The 16,805-nt window shown below is 38.1% G+C and overlaps 1 protein-coding gene across 1 annotated transcript in view; it reads right to left on the reverse strand.

Moving 5' to 3' along the window:
* Positions 1 to 2,083: 2,083 nt before the first annotated feature.
* LOC133846876 (synaptotagmin-7) overlaps positions 2,084 to 16,805 on the reverse strand; it is a 35,826-nt gene continuing 21,104 nt past the window's right edge. The window contains 6 exon segments of the mRNA XM_062281588.1: positions 2,084 to 3,499; positions 3,558 to 3,775; positions 3,875 to 4,043; positions 16,311 to 16,351; positions 16,354 to 16,390; positions 16,579 to 16,805. Of these exon segments, the coding sequence (XP_062137572.1) occupies positions 3,404 to 3,499; positions 3,558 to 3,775; positions 3,875 to 4,043; positions 16,311 to 16,351; positions 16,354 to 16,390; positions 16,579 to 16,805 (788 nt within the window). The 3' untranslated portion in view covers positions 2,084 to 3,403.

The following is a 16,805-nucleotide window of genomic DNA, read 5'->3' on the forward strand; positions in this document are numbered from 1 at the left end:
AGTACCACATTCAGCCAAAGCTAACAATCTGGTATATTGTGCAGTCTATGGTAAGTGGCAATTTTGCCGACAAACTTAAACTTAACAAATGCTGTCGTAAAATTGTAGCTCTATCTGTTATACTCTCTGAGGTCTAGGTGTTCATACGGACAGACAGACAGACGGACATGGCTAGGTCGTCTCGACTATAAATATATATACTTTATAGGGTAGGAGATGCCTCATTCTTCCTGTTACATACATTTCCTGCCGGTACAAAGTTATAATACCCTTCTACCCTATGGGTCGTGGGTGAGCGAAAAAAAAAATATGAAAAATCGTCTTCAAACACAAAAGAAACATCACAAAACCAAAGGAGGATCAGCAGATTGCGTCGCAATCAACCTTGAAAACAGTAAGATAGTTTAAGTTTATTAATGAATACACACAAACGTTTTATTACCTTTAATCATTGACAAATACACTGATAACACTCATAAAGGGGTGATCGGGGGTACTACATTTGAAAGTGTATTTAAGCGCAACCACTGTGATGTTTCAGAAAGGGCGTATAGGACGGCTATCTACGTCCGCGTTGAAACAACGCACAGAGTGGCCACGCATCTCCTTACTACGAAGACAAGGGTAGCTCCTATCAAGGCACTTTTAGTTCCCCGCATAGAACTTTATGTCGCAGTTCTATTGGCCGAGCTATCTTCGACCCTCCTCCTGAAGCTTTCAGCCGAGAATTTCCAGATCTTCTTCTAGACTGATTGGGCTTGGCTGAACAAGCCACCGTGCAAGTGGAAAGCAAAATAGTCCAAGCCAGCGGCTCCAGAAGTTGATCGCAACAGGATCTTCGTTAAAGTTCCGTCGAGAACTTGAATGTTTTCTGGATGGCAAGGGGATTCTACGGGCTTCTTGGCGTCTATCCTACTCACTGCGCTATGATGAAAGCCATCCAAAATATATATATATATATATAATCCTCTTCCTTTGCCCGACTATTGGTCCGTTTCACCCATCATATAACATGGGGTAACCATGTAGTCATGCGTCTGATTAATTCCAGGTTCTGGATTCCGAAGTTAAAGGTCCTCGTGAAATCTATTATCAATTCATGCAAAATATGTGTGATACACAAAAAGAGGTTGCAGACTCAAATAATGGGGAACCTGCCCACAGAATGGGCACCCTTCTCGAGACCCCTTACACACAACACGAAGGTGATCCACTTAGGGGCGTCGTCGAACCTCACGACGGAAAAATTCCTGGCTGCTTTTCCCGTTTAGTAGCACGATGTATTCGGACAACGGTAAGACCTGCGTTGGAGCCGAAAAGATAATCTCGACCGAATTCCTTAAAACGCCCAGAGCGTGCATCATCTCGAAGCACAACCACAAGAACCTATCCTGACACTAGGACCCTACGGACCTACTGATCTTCGCTCCCGGCGATTTCCTAGTAGGTGGCCCGCTAATTTCTGTGTTGGAGCCGGAAGTCAACCAACCGGCCAGCTCCATCCTGAATCGCTGGCGGCGACTGAATGCTATCCACCAACAATTCTGTTTCCGCTGGAACGATAAGTACCTAATAGAGCTGCATAATCGCAGCAAAAGGCCATCCAGTACGAGGAACCTGAAGATCGGTGATATGGTCTTCGTCAAGGAAAACAATCTCCGCTCTAACGAGTGGCGCCTAGGAAGAGTGCTAACGACAAGTCAGGCACCGACGTGCCTACGGCTCGTCAAGCTGATACTACGTTTGTTTTCTATTGGGTTATATTCTAAGATATGTTACTTGAATTACTTGCGGTGTTATTAAATGCGAGAGGTCCTATAGCCTTGATTGTTCAGGTAAAAGTAATTTGCTTGCATTCTTGTTTAATTTTTCATTTACGCCAGATAAAGACCTAGTTGAATTAATGCTTGGCTAAGAATAACTATATCGTCAGCGGAGCTAGATGTTGTTAGTCGACGGGTAAGATTACTCTGTGCAAAGAGAGCCGACGCTTGTTTTTCTGACACTGCCGTTGGCTCCGAATTTAGTGTTGATTCTTAATAGTTATTTTGTTACGCACTAGAAACTAGAAAAGTTGTCAGTATAGGTTAAAAATGATTTATTTGCAGCTATTTAATTATCATAAATTGATTTTTAATATATTTTAACAGGTATATAACAAATATGTAATTTCAAGGTGGGTTGAATTTTCGATTTTTCGTTTTTAAACTCAGTTTCTCTATCAATTTCAAATCAATTTTTGTTTAACTCTTAGCTTCAATTATTATTTTTTATTTAATTTGTTTTCCTTTATTAAATTGTGTTTATATTTGCACTTGATCTCTCTAGACGCTTGTTCCGGCAATGGTTGGCTAATTTCTTTACAGTTACTAATTATGTTTTTATTTCAATATTTTATCTCTAATTGTCGTCTCTAATAAAAATATTTATTTCTTTATAACCTATGTTCCTATCCTTTTAAATAGTTATTTTCATTTGTTTAGGCTACGTATAATTGCATATATTTATATTTTAACTTGACTTCAAACATATAGCTGCTTTTTGTAATAGAAACAACATTTCGCATTTATGTAAGTAATTTGTAACAACATCGTTTTACGAATTAATATTAGAATCTATTATTTAATAACAATTTTCAACACTTCAATTATATACATATATACTCCCGCGATTTATATATTTCATTCCATCGTTAGATACGAAAAATTTTGGGTTTTCTTTAGTTTTATATAAGGTCTTCGTTAAATATTTAATTTAAACTAATTTATATGGTGTCCTTATATGTAAGCATTACACCTCTCAAATATTTTTCATTAAAACTTATTTTTTTTGTATTATTATTTCAAATGAATGCCCATTGAAATTTAAATACAATTTGTATTAATTTGGCTTTTACCAGTGCGAACAATAATTTTTTTATTTTATTTATTTAGTTAAGACTTGTTACAAATAACTGTAAGTACCATTACAAAACTTTGAAATTTAATGCTGTTACTAGTTGTGTTTCAAGCTATGCAAATGCCTTTAGCTCAACTTCAATTTTTATAATGAAGCAATAAAAATTATAACCAGATACATAATACATAATATTTCGCAACCATAAATTACAATATTACTTTTTAACGTTTGCGCGAATGCGTGTCATCTTAATCATAGTGCAGCTAGTTTAAGTTATGCTAAACGTATTTTTAAAAATGTTTGCGCTTCACTGTCAACACTTTACATAATTTTCACGTCTGCCTATAATGTAGCCAACATCCATTAGGCATACTTAACGTTCGCATACAAAAAATCGTAGAAACACAGAAAAACTTGGACTGAAAAATAGGCAGGTTTACTATGTATTGTATGTAAGAGAAATTTTCTTATAATCTTGCATACAATTTTGCAATTCTTAATATAATTATTCTGGTTTTAAGCGATGCCACTGAACAATGGTTTGTTTAGGCTTTGAGATCATATCCTGCCAATGTTTTGTTTCCGAAGCTCCTGAACCATTTTACCTGTGAAGAAGTATAAACTGATGTACATTATTATATTTTTAAAAATAGTGTGTATTTACCAGCTAATAATATTCTGCCGATCAGTTCGTTTCGTCCAATGTTATCAAAATCCATAACCATAACATCCAGAGAACATTCTCGTATTTTCTCCCATGGAACATTAAAACTAAATGATTCATTAAAAACTGGATTTAACGTACATGTAAATATAGGCGTTTTTCTCTTTTCTACACGCTTATCTCCAAATTGTAGCCACACCTTTACGTATGGATCTAAAATATAATAAAATAGGATTTAGGCTTAATGTCGAATTTGTACCCTTGAACACTTTAAACTATTATAAATATTATAAATTATAAGAAAAAATGTACCTGACTTTCCGTTTATGTCCTTGGCCTTTAGATTTCTTGCTTTTATCAATGTCAATGTTAATATAGAATTTGATGGATGATAACATAGTGAGGACAATAGTTCACCACATTTATCCTTAGCTGGTGGTTTCAAGGCTTTCCAAAATGACTGTTTTCCCGCGAAGTCAACCTAAATCGTAAATAATAAAAATTTATTGTTTTTTCATTGTTGTTATTATTTAAATAAGTGCCCTCATTAATTTAAATTTTCACACTTTAAATGGCGTGTAACTTTAAAAAAATTTTATACAGCTTGGGAGACGATATAGCCATGTTCGTTTTTTAATGTCATATTAGCCCGATTGGATTTCACATACGTGGACAAAACACCCGTACGCGTCATCCAACAACAACTAGAGCTAATGCGTCAAGGGAAAGACCTCTATTAGAGTATTATGATCAGGTTGAGCGAAAACTTACTCTATTAATCAACAAGACCATCACATGGTGCTGATGCTGCAGCTGTCCTTAATGAAAAGTTTGATGCCCTCGCAACATTCAAATCAGGATTGCGGCAAGCAAGTTCTAACCACCACAATGATAGTCATATAACACAAACCCCACTTACTGGAGGCCCTGAACCAATGGCCCCTCCATGTCTAAATTCAGGCAGCCAACAAACATTCGCCCCAATAAACCCTCCGGCTTGAGGGCCAAGGCCGCCAAAGATTTAACCACACTACCCAAGTCGTGCAGAATGACTTGAATAGAGCAGAAAGCAAAATAGTTGAGGTGCAAGACGACTTGCCAGATGACGAGTCTGATGCTGCAATTTTTCAGGGGCTACCGTACGTCAAACGAGTACTACCAGGGAATTATTTCTAGATACAGGAGCTTCAAAGAATTACGTCAAACCATGGCCAGAGCTGAAATACTTCATTCCAGTAGAAAAGCCATTCACATCAATTCATGGGTCGACCAGCATCATCCAGAAATGTAAGATAGACATTTTCAAGGAGAAATTCTTCTTTTCGTTTTAAACGATCTAACAGAGTTTAATGGCATTATCGTAACGTATTAACGTAATTACCCACAAGAATGGCACAGAACCAATCGAATTCGTAAAATGCAGAAATGCCAATTTTATTCAGATCGATTGTACAAAGGTGTCGCTTGCAGTCAAAGATGTCTTTAACAAAATTATACAAAAAGTATCAAAAGGCCTTTCAGAGCCTAACGAGGTACTTCCATATAATATTAACACAATAGCCAAATGAACAAATGTAATCAAAATTATACCGATATCCAATGGGTGTAGCAGAACTCCGTTAATCAAGAAGTCAAACAATTACTTAGAGATGACATAATAAGATCATCTAAGTCACAATACAATAGCCCCATTTGGGTTGTTGACAAGAAATGAACTGACGAAACGGGTTACAAAAAAAAAGAGGTTAGTCATTGCCTATCGGAAGCTAAACAGCGTGACGATAGACGACAAATACCCAATCCCATCCATTTCGACAATACTGTCAAACATGGGAGAGGCTCAATTCTTTACAACGCTAGATCTTAAATCAGGATTATACCAGATTACGTTGGCGGAAAAGGACCGCCAAAAGGCAATCTATCTTAAGAGAGCTCATTGGGAAAATAGATTAAGTCTATGTAGATGATTTAATGATATTTTCATAGACAAAAGAATAGCATACTAAACACATCGAATGCGTATTGAGGTACCTCTATATGATGCTGGAATGAAAGTCTCGCAGCAAAAATACAAGTCCTTTCGGAAAAGCGTAGAATACCTAGGGTTTGTAGTTGCTAGAGGTGGTATCAAGGCAGCACCAGAAAAGTTGAAGCTATAACAAAGTTTCAAACTCCTACCACTCTCTTCAGCTTGCGATCCTTTTGGGACTTACTACCGATGCTTCATAAAGGCCTTTTCAACTATTTCCAGACCATTAACGGACATGTTGAAAGCGTTTGAAAAGCTAAAAGAAATTCTGTAATCGGAAGACATAATCCTGAATTACCCGGACTTTAAAAACTATTTGACTTGATAACAGATGCTCTTGCATTCGGACTTGGTACTGTATTATCCCAGGCAGGGCGTCCCATAACAATGATATCTAGGACACTGAGAGGCAATGAAGGCAGTTTTGCGGGAACTTCTTGCCATCGTGTGGTTATTAAAGACGCTCCGCAATTATTTATACTGAGTTCGCAATTTGAATATCCACACAGACCATCAACCCTTGACCTTTAACTGTTTCCATAACCTGATTGTGAAAGAAGAGGCGCAAGTACCATCGCTTAAAACTCACATAATCTTTAAAACAAAGCGAAGGTACATTGTTCACTTTTCGAACAAAGATTGACTATTAGACACGCTTCAAGACTTAGTAAAGCCCGACGTGATCAACGCAATTTACTGCGAACTTCGTATATTACCAATTGTCTAGCATAGGCTTGTGGAGTTGTACCCCTCAACGACATTTAGATATGCCAAACATAGGGTCAACGACATTTTGGACAAGACCAAGCAAAGGAAAATAGTAACGGCAGAACATAATAGGGCCCACAGGGCCGCTCAGGAAAACATTAAACAGATACTGCAGGATTACTTTTTCCAAAAATGAGTAGACGAGCCCAAGAAATCGCGGCAAACGATTTCCTCGAAGGCTAAATACAACCGTCACCCTAAGAAACGCATGTTAGGCGAAACACCAATACCCTCATGTGTGGGAGACGCTCTACACGTGGATATTTTTCCTCAGATGGAAAATTTTTCTGACATGCATTGATAAATTCTCTAAATTTGCTTCAGTGTATCCAATAAACTCCAGAGCTATTGTGGATATTACAGGCCCAATATTACAACTGGTAAATTTATTCCCAAAGACAAAAGTAATCTATTTTAATAACGAGAGATCGTTAAACTCATATACGATTGTCACCATGTTGTCAATAAATTTCAACATTAGAATCGAAAATGCATTTCCTTGGTTAGTACCTCCAATGGTCAAGTAGAACGGTTTCATATTACATTGTGGGAAATAGCACGCTGCATGAAGCTAGACAAAATGTTTGATCAAACAATCGATCTAATCTTACTATCTACAATTGAGTACAACAGAACCATACACTCGGTAACAAATAATCGACCTATAGATCTAAAGAATAGAAAACGCTCAGATGAGCGTGACACTCGAGCGGAAAATGCAAATAGACAGGACAAGGTATCAGATCGGCGATAAGGTCTTAGTTAAGAAAAACAGGAGACTGGGGAATAAACTCACCATTATACAATGAAGCGACAATTGAAGCCGACCTCGGGACGACGGATACTTCTACTATGGACCTTTATTGCATTGACGGAATCAGGAATAACTATGACAGACTACTCTAATGTTAATTACATACCGATAGTAGATGGGGACGTAGTAATTTGGGACGAGTACAGATACCTCGGACTTGACTTCATACGATGTATTTGTAGTAGAGATAGAGAAACAATTGACCTAAGTGGAACAAATACATCTAAGACAAATAATAACTAAAGCCTTAAAACACATTAGTACGTTAATGGATGCACTAAGGGTTCACCATAGACATGCGAGAAGCATTAATATTATCGGAATGGCTTTAAAGGTGATTGCAGGTAATCCAGATTTTGATGGTTGGGAACAAGTTAAGCTTAGTCATAATGAACAAATAGAAGCTGAACACAGTCAAATAGAAATAAATTCTGAGCTTCAAGTAAAAATAAATGAGCTCACGAAATCTTTACGAGAACTATTATAGTGGTCGCTGGGACCGCACTCATTTCGTGGATGGGCCTAAGAGTACGCAAAGTTTTTTGCCTAGGAAAGAAACAAAAGCGCAAGCGCCACGGCTCTGGTGTGGTATTAAAAACGTAGTTAATTTAATATATATATTTATCAAAGTTATGTTTATATATGTTAAAAATACAATTTTTGTCAATTAAATGTTAAATGTAGAAAATTGTTTAGTGTTAGTATAAACTTTTAGGATATTTGTATTTTGTAAGCTATAAATTTGTTAGCGCTATCTGTGTGTGGGGCTTTGCAACATCGCTTACAGATTGTTAGCGATCTTAAGGCTGTGAATGTCAAAGAATGGGAAGTTAAGAATGTATCAAAGTTTAATGTCCTATTGACAAGCCATCTTTTTTTTCATTCGTGATGAGGTTCTCGCAAGACACTGGTTAATTTTGTCTGGGTGATTCGCGCAAAAGAGAAAAAATTATGTATATATTGAAAAATAAAGTGCGACGATCGCCAAATAACAGACAATAGATAAATAGTAAAATAAAAAGTGCATAGTGCGGGAAATATTTTTGTGCAACTCGATTCCGGCCAGCAGCCAACAGTGAGGCAAGGCGGAGAGAAAAGTTGGAAATTATATGGTGCCGTTCAATAAGGCAGAATAATTATTACTCACAGCATTTGTGAGAGTTAAATTTATTAATGCACTGATTTTTTCTAAAAATCAGAACGGCACGCAGTCATAAATTTTTCTGTTGGATATTGTTTGTGTAAGTGGCTTCATACAAATTTAAGCCACCAAACATACATTGCATCCACTCCGTATCGTCACCCGGCAGCAAACAAAAAGCTTGTGGGAAAGCTTTGAAAGCGTTGAACGCTTTTGCACGACCCCTTCGAAAGCTTCAGGGTATCATTTGATAGCCTTCAGCTGGAAGCGAGAGGCCAAGTTCGGCGATCTGGCAGAAATTAAGAGGAGTGATTTGCAGCGATACTGCGCCGCCGCCACCTCAAATTTTACTGGGAGTTGTATCCGAGAGGGATAACAAGGAGAACACCAGCGTTACCACGGATGTTGTATTTGTGCAATTGACGGTGCGACCAAATGCATAAGTGTCTTCGTACATCCCTGGATTTGCCGCAGTTGATGTTCGTGCTGACAGATGTTTTTGTTGTTTATTGTATATCCGCGTTATTCTTTTGGGCCTTCTGCCATTTAATTATTGCGTCTTTTTATTCTGATTCTGTGCCATTGATGCTTTGTTTGCGTACATGAATATATGTTAGCTGAAAACTGTGTTGTGAATTGGTGCGAAGATCTAAGTTCGGGGAAGTACAGAATTCATGCGAAAGGCATAGCAGCAGAGACGGTGGCAGTCTCTGCTGGTGAGTGTGGTCCGTTGACGAGTTACCGAAAGTCGTGAGATAGAAAGAGATGACGATAGAGGCTCAACTTGAGAGAGAGAATGCTGAGAGAGCAGGATTGAGCAGAATGATCGATGAGAGTAGATTTAGTCTAGTTTCGGTAACGAGTGTGAGCGGAACTCGCTGTGCTGCCGCATCGAATAAAAAACTTAAGTGACAATGGATGAAATTACCGGTCTTCCGACATCAGAAGTGGGATCGCCTTCGCCACAAGAGCACAGCTCCGCTCAATATATGGCAGCGCTGGAACAGCAAAACAAAAATCTAATGGAAATTATAAAAGCCATGCAGGCGCCAAGAGACTCGGAAAACCACGCATGTGACACTGCCCAAATTTAATCCCGATGGCGCTGGAACAGATGCATCAGCATGGTGCACTACGGTCGATTTAATCTTCGCAGATAATGTGCTCGAAGGCAGCGCCCTAGTAATAGCACTAAGCAAAGCGCTGGAAGGCAGTGCCTCGCAATGGCTGTCCCAAGTATGCTTTGCTGGCATCACCTGGACCCAATTCAAGGAACTGTTCATCCAGCGATTCGTCGGCATTGAGACAACGGCTGCCGTACTGATTAATGTTTTAAATGGGCATCCCAGATCTGGAGAAAGCTTTGCGGAATATGGCAGTCGCATAGTTACGCTATTACTATCCAAGTGGAAATCGACGGAACTGGAGGAGATTGCGGTGTCAATAGCGTTAGCCCACATGACACAAATTGACAATAATTTGCTGCGTTGGATTTTTACGACGAACGTGACGACGCGTAATGAACTTCAGCGGCAGCTGCAGGCTTACGCCTTCAAGAAGCGCAAAAACGAAAATGATGAAAACTCGTCAAACGCGGACAAGAAGAAACCACGAATGCAGTTGCAGGTAAAATGTCATTGCAGCGTGTCCGGAGTAAAGGAGCGTTCAAACATAAGATGCTACAAGTGCGGTGAGGTTGGACATATTGCTTCTGTATGCCCCAAAGGCAGTACCAGTGGACACGGCGAGTACAAGGAGAAGCGCGTGGACATACATATGTCAAGTTCTTCAGCCCAAAGGCTTATTCTATCGAAGGGGTGAGACCTTTCCATTTTTCTTTGACTCGGGTGCCGAGTGTTCTTTGATAAAAGAAAAATTAAGTCACAAAATTGCTGGAAAAAGATTTAATAATTTAATTGTACTACGAGGAATTGGCGACAATATTGTTAAGAGCCATTTGCAGATTTTGTCGACGGTTCAAATATCCCAATTCAATTTTGAAATTTTGTTTCATGTCGTATTAGACAATTATTTAAAGCACGACATAATGATTGGTCAAGATATATTCCAGCTTGGTTTTGGTGTTATGATCGAAATAGACAAATTTAATATTTACAAAACTAAGATTATTAATGCTGTACATGAAGATACATCCAATTTTGAAAATTTACTTGATACCAACATAGAGTTAAGTCAAATTGATAAATGTAAGCTAAAAGACGTATTGGAAAAATACTTTGACAATTTTATAAATGGAATCCCAACTAAACGCGTAACCACAGGAGCATTAGAAATTCGTTTGATAGACGAGAATAAAACTGTTCAAAGGCGCCCATATCGACTCAGTGCAGATGAAAAGCTATTAGTTAGAGAAAAAATAGACCAAATGATTAAATCCAATGTGATCCGTCCAAGCAATTCGAAATTTGCAAGTCCAATGCTATTAGTTAAAATGAAAGATGGCAGCGACAGACTGTGCATTGATTTTCGTGAGCTAAATTCAAACACCATCTCAGATAAGTACCCGTTGCCATTGATTTCTGATCAGATAGATCGCTTGCGAGGCGGAAAATATTTCTCTACTTTAGACATGGCCAGCGGATTTTGTCAAATATCGATTCACCCTGACTCCATAGAAAGAACAGCATTCGTTACCCCAGAGGGTCAGTACGAATTTCTGGTGATGCCATTTGGGTTAAAAATGCATCTTCTATTTTTCAACGTGCCATAGTCCGAGCCCTGGGGACTTAGCCTATTCCTACGTAGTAGTCTACATAGATGACGTGCTGATTGTAGCAGAAACAAAGGAGGAAGCATATGAAAGGTTAGGCATAGTGCTGAAAGTTTTGTCTAAGGCAGGTTTTACATTTAATATAAAGAAGTGCGCTTTTCTTCGCACAGGAATAGAGTACCTCGGATTCTATATTAAAGATGGTGAAATTAAACCGAATCCAAGTAAGATAGAAGCCCTGTCTGTTCTGTCGCCACCATCCACTGTAACGCAGTTAAGGCAATTCATAGGTTTGGCATCGTACTTCAGACAATTTGTCCCGCGGTTCTCAGAACAGATGAAGCCGCTCTATGAGTTGACCTCTAAACTTAAGACGTTTGATTGGAAAGAGAAGCATGAGCAGATCCGACAGAAGATTATCAAAGTACTGACGTCTGACTGACTCCAAATCGAATTGCATACAGATGCCAGTGCTGATGGGTATGGCGCAATGCTAATACACAAAATAGATGGTAAACGAAGAGTAGTTGTCACTCATATGAGCTGGAAACCTTAGCTGTTTACAATGCAGTGAAACACTTCAGACATTATTTACATGGTAGAAAATTTGTTGTGCACACCGATTGCAATTCACTAAAAGCGACTCAAACGAAAGCTGAATTGACCCCAAGAGTACACCGTTGGTGGGCGTATTTACAGGCTTTTGATTTTAGCGTTGAGTACAGAAAGGATAGCCAAATGGCGCATGTGGACTTTTCATCGCGCAATCCAATTCCTGTAGTTTCAACTGTCATCCGTAGAGCAGAGGTTCGTGTAGATCTAGCAGCAATAACAAATAATTGGCTAATAGCCGAACAGCAACGAGATGATAGCATAATAAAAATCATGGACCAATTAAATAGCGAAGATATAGAGACAGATGTAATGAAAACTTATGAAATTAGAACTGGGCTATTATATCGCAAGATACAACGTAATGGCAAGACTCGTTGTTTACCAGTGATTCCTAAGGCGCTTAAGTGGTCTGTCATAAACTATGTACACGAGGCTATGATGCATATGGGTTGGCAGAAGACTCTAGACAAGGTTTATGAAGAATTCTGGTTTGAGCACATGTCTAAATATGTCAAGAAGTTCGTTGAAAACTGCATAACCTGGAAATTATCTAAGTCCCCTTCTGGAAAGGCACAAATGGAATTGCACCCCATACCTAAGATTAATATACCTCGGCATACTATCCACGTAGATATAGGTGGCAAGCTCAGTGGAAAAAATGACCTGAAGGAATATATTATTGTCCAGGTAGATGCATTTACAAAGTTTGTTCACTTGTATCACACCCTTAATCTAGACTCAGAAAATTGCATTAAAGCCGTGAAGTCAGGTATATCTTTCTTTGGAGTTCCGAGTCGAATCATCGCAGATCAAGGCAGGAGCTTTGCAAGTAATAAATTCCGTGAATTTTGCTCAACGAATAAAATTAATAGCCACGGGCGCAAGCCGTGCCAATGGACAGGTGGAACGTGTCATGAGCACGCTAAAAGCTATGCTAACTGCTGTAGAAACTAGTGAACGTTCTTGGCAGGATGCATTGCAAGATATTCAGTTAGCCATGAATTGCTCTACAAATAGAGTTACAAAATCTAGTGCTCTAGAGTTGCTAATAGGGAAAGAGGCTAGGCCTTTTGATGTGCTGAAAATAAATGAAGAAGATAATATAGTGAATAGAGAAAACGCTAGAATAAAAGCTAAAGAAAACATGGACAGTAATGCACGGTACGATAAAGAAAGGTTTGACAAAAACAAGGCGAAAGTTATTGCGTATAACGTAGGTGATCATGTTTTACTGAAAGCTAAAGAGCGTCAAACAAAACTTGATCCCAAGTTCAAGGGTCCGTTTCAAGTGGTGAAAGTATTAGATGGAGATCGGTATGAATTGAAATCATTAGTTAATAAGCGGACGTATAAGTACTCACACGAGTCTCTGAGAGCGCTACCAAACAGATCTGCGAATTAACAGGAGAATTCCAAAATAATGATGAGCCCCAAAATGGGGAGAGCCCTGCGGTTGGCACAAGTGAATGTGCGTCTGTGTCCCAAGAGGAAAAAGAGCATGAAGAGCGGCACAAGTGAAGTCTGTGTCCCAAGAGGGAAATGTTGACCGCAATATAGCAGCTTTCTCGCAGGGTCGAACAGTGTTATGGCGGATGGTCTTAGTGACCTGGTGCATATGGTTGCACGGCAATGATGAATGAAATCAAATGACAAATTTAAATGTAAACGATGAATTGTTTAAACTTAAGAATGGCTCTTTATAAATTTGTAAAAAAAAAAAAATGAGTAGTTTATGTTAATTGTTGGAATTGTCTGTGGAAAGCGACTCATATAGTTTGTAACTGCATAAGAGATCTAAGTTCGGAGAAGTACAGAATTCATGCGAAAGGCATAGCAACAGAGACTGTGGAAGTCTCTGCTGGTGAGTGAGGTCCGATGACGAGTTACCCAAAGTCGTGAGATAGAAAGAGATGACGATAGAGGCTCAACTTGAGAGAGAGAATGCTGAGAGAGCAGGATTGAGCTGAATGATCGATGAGAGTAGATTTAGTCTAGTTTCGGTAACGAGTGTGAGCGGAACTCGCTAAGCTGCCGCATCGAATAAAAAACTTAAGTGACAATGGATGAAATTACCGGTTTTCCGACATATACATGGTATATTAAACTATGTAACAAATGCAAATAAACTTCAATACCCATTATAAGTTTGACCTCCATATATCTCTTATATTAATCGAAACAGAGTTTTTTGTATTGTATCTGTTAAGTGCAAAATTTATGGTCCGATATTAGTTTTTATTTTTGCTGACAGCTTAATTCTGCTGCAACCGGAAAAACCTTAAGTTTCTTGGGGCTGTGCATTTGTCCGGCGGTCCATTGACAAACAAATATATGGAATATGGAATATGGAATATTTAAATAGTTTTTCAATTATTTAAAACCTATGGGCATATTATTTCTTCATATATATAAACTCGCAGTATGAAATATTTGCTAATTATATCTATTACCCATATTTGTTTTATTTATCTATATATTTAGTTGTTAAGTATTTATGAAATTTTAATATTTCACGTATTTTTAGTTGTATTCCGTTCATGTTTTCTTTGGTTGCTATAATTGCCGTATCTTTATGTATATTATCTTTAAATAAATTATTTATAATGTTTATTATGTGCTAGTTACTTTTTCAAATTAGGAACCATGCAGCGTTTAGATGAGGAGGGTTGAGTGACGAGGAGCTTCTCTGAGGGATCCTGTCGTTTAAATTGATTTTACGTTGGCTTTGCAGGATCATGCTATGGTGGGCGACTGCACCAATGAGTGTACCGTAAAGGAGAAGAGTCCCGCGTCGAAGGTCGATCCCTATTCTGTCTTCTAGTTTTCTTCTAACTCTTTTGTTTACTGTTTTGTATGCCTCTTCACCATTTTCCCCTTCAACTTAGGTACGCGAATATTTTAATAATGTAGTTAATCTATGGAAGCACGTAGCGGAAAGGATTTTTTGCCCACACCCATTCGACCAGACAACAGCCGTAGCAATCGCATACGCCTTTCATATCGTTACACTTACACCAGCTTCCTTTAGCGACCCAGCTTCGCTGCACATTACACTTTCTCGGCCTAATGAAATTAATTCAGATGTTCCATATCAGATTATGCTAACAAAAATCAGAATGGTAATTTCAGACCTACAAAGTCTGATTATGGCTATAACTTTTGCAAAATGAAATTTGATCACTCTCGCCATCCTTAACGAAGTCGATGTTGAACAGATTCCTGGTGAACATCTCACTGACGTTAGCTTGACAGATTTGTTTAGGGTCTCTAGCATGAAAATTTTTCAAAATAATGACACCTTTTACTTCCTAATAAAATACCCAAAACCCAAATTAAAATGTAAAAATTAGAGTTTACCCTGTTCAAAAGAACAATGGCTTACTATATTTCGAAGGTGGTGATGTAGTATCAGACTGTAACAGAGAATTCATCGCTGTCGACACCTGTGGCGAAATTGTGAGGACTGCGTTCTGCAGGAAGCATCGAGGAAATACGTGCGCTCAACCACGGCACACTGCTCCGCTCGACCTGACTACCTGGAGTTAGTGGAAAAATTGACGATGGATTAATTGTTATCAACGAAGCCACCGCCGATATAACCGGAAGTACCGTACCAACTCAAACGGTATCAGGCACCATTCTTGTGGCATTCGATGATGAGGTGTTCATTAACAGAACCCGCTTCGTTAGCAGACGTGGCGAGCTGAAAAGAAACCTTCAGTGTCTGCTGTCTCAAGCGTTAACATTACGGAGTTCAAGAACGAACTGAGCCTATCGCTTCTCCACCAGCTAGGCGTTGATAACCTTCGCTACCTCAGTGGGTTGAGAGAGAAGGTCGTCTCAACACCTATCATAAGTGGTGTTGTTACACTGGTTCTGATTACGACCGGGCTGGTCATCATCTCTATCTGGCGCAAGAGGTCTAAGTTAAAGCTAACAGACTCACATCCCTATCAGAACAACTTAAACGATCCAGATAAGCAAGGGAGGAGTTAACCTAAGTGCAAAACAAAAAGCTGTAAAACAAAATTCTATTAAAACTCCAAGTCAAATATGAGAGACATTAAAGCTGAAGTTTCACAAACTTATTTCCATTCACCTACCCTCATTTCACACGTAATATATCCATTGGAACAATAGTTCGATTTTCTAATGATCGATATATCTATGGATCGACAGATGTTCTACAGAAAAGAATCTACATAACTATGAGCAATTTGAAAATAAACGATTCAAATGTGAATATTTGTATCCAAGCAGTTATTGGAGCATCATATTAAAAACCTCAGTGGAACGATAAATTAATTATGAAGGGAAGGAAAAAGCTATACATTCATAACATGATTGAGCAGACCTTTAAAACAATAGTTTATTTTATAATTTTGCCACAACTACTTCAGCTTATAAAAATCTTAAAAGCTTTTTTTTGGCTTTCGGGATTTTGGAATACACAATAATAACTAGAATCGTTTTGATTCCTTGTGCTTGAGATCAAATAAGGAAACTTATTATTATCATAATATTATTATTCAACAAATAATTTCAAATGGCAAAAGACGACCTCAACTCTAGGTTCTTAATTCTTTTGATTGAAAATACTTGAATGGGAAAAAGTGAATTACTAATTAAATGTATGCCATATTATCATACCTGGCAGAGTGGTAAAAATACCTCCCCAATTGAATCGTCCTCGAAAAACGATCATAATCGAAGACATGTAAATGAAGTACCTATAATAAATACAAATTTGTTTACAAATTATTATCAAACAACAATTGGATACTGCCACATCTGTTTTTCATTGAGAGTTTAGAGGCTAAAACCACTTAATTTAAACACTATTGTTTTTGTCTAATATTAAACTTTAGTATTTAACAATTAAATATAAAACTATAAAAAGTGTATTACACACACTTACACGACTTTGAAGCTTTTGTATTGGAAAGCCCTCAAAGTAGAAAGTTTCATTCCATCGAGGATTCAGTGTTCTTCGTTTAATTTTTGTTTCCAAACGATGCTTTTTGTCTGGGAGCAATGTCACTCGTGCGTATGGATCTGAGGTACCACTTAAATCTTTTGCTGGAAGTTCTTTTCCTTGCAAGACCTTCAATATTAAGGTTGTATTTTGAAAATCATATTCCAACG

Source organism: Drosophila sulfurigaster, chromosome 4, assembly GCF_023558435.1.
Source record: "Drosophila sulfurigaster albostrigata strain 15112-1811.04 chromosome 4, ASM2355843v2, whole genome shotgun sequence".
Classification (NCBI taxonomy): domain Eukaryota; kingdom Metazoa; phylum Arthropoda; class Insecta; order Diptera; family Drosophilidae; genus Drosophila; species Drosophila sulfurigaster.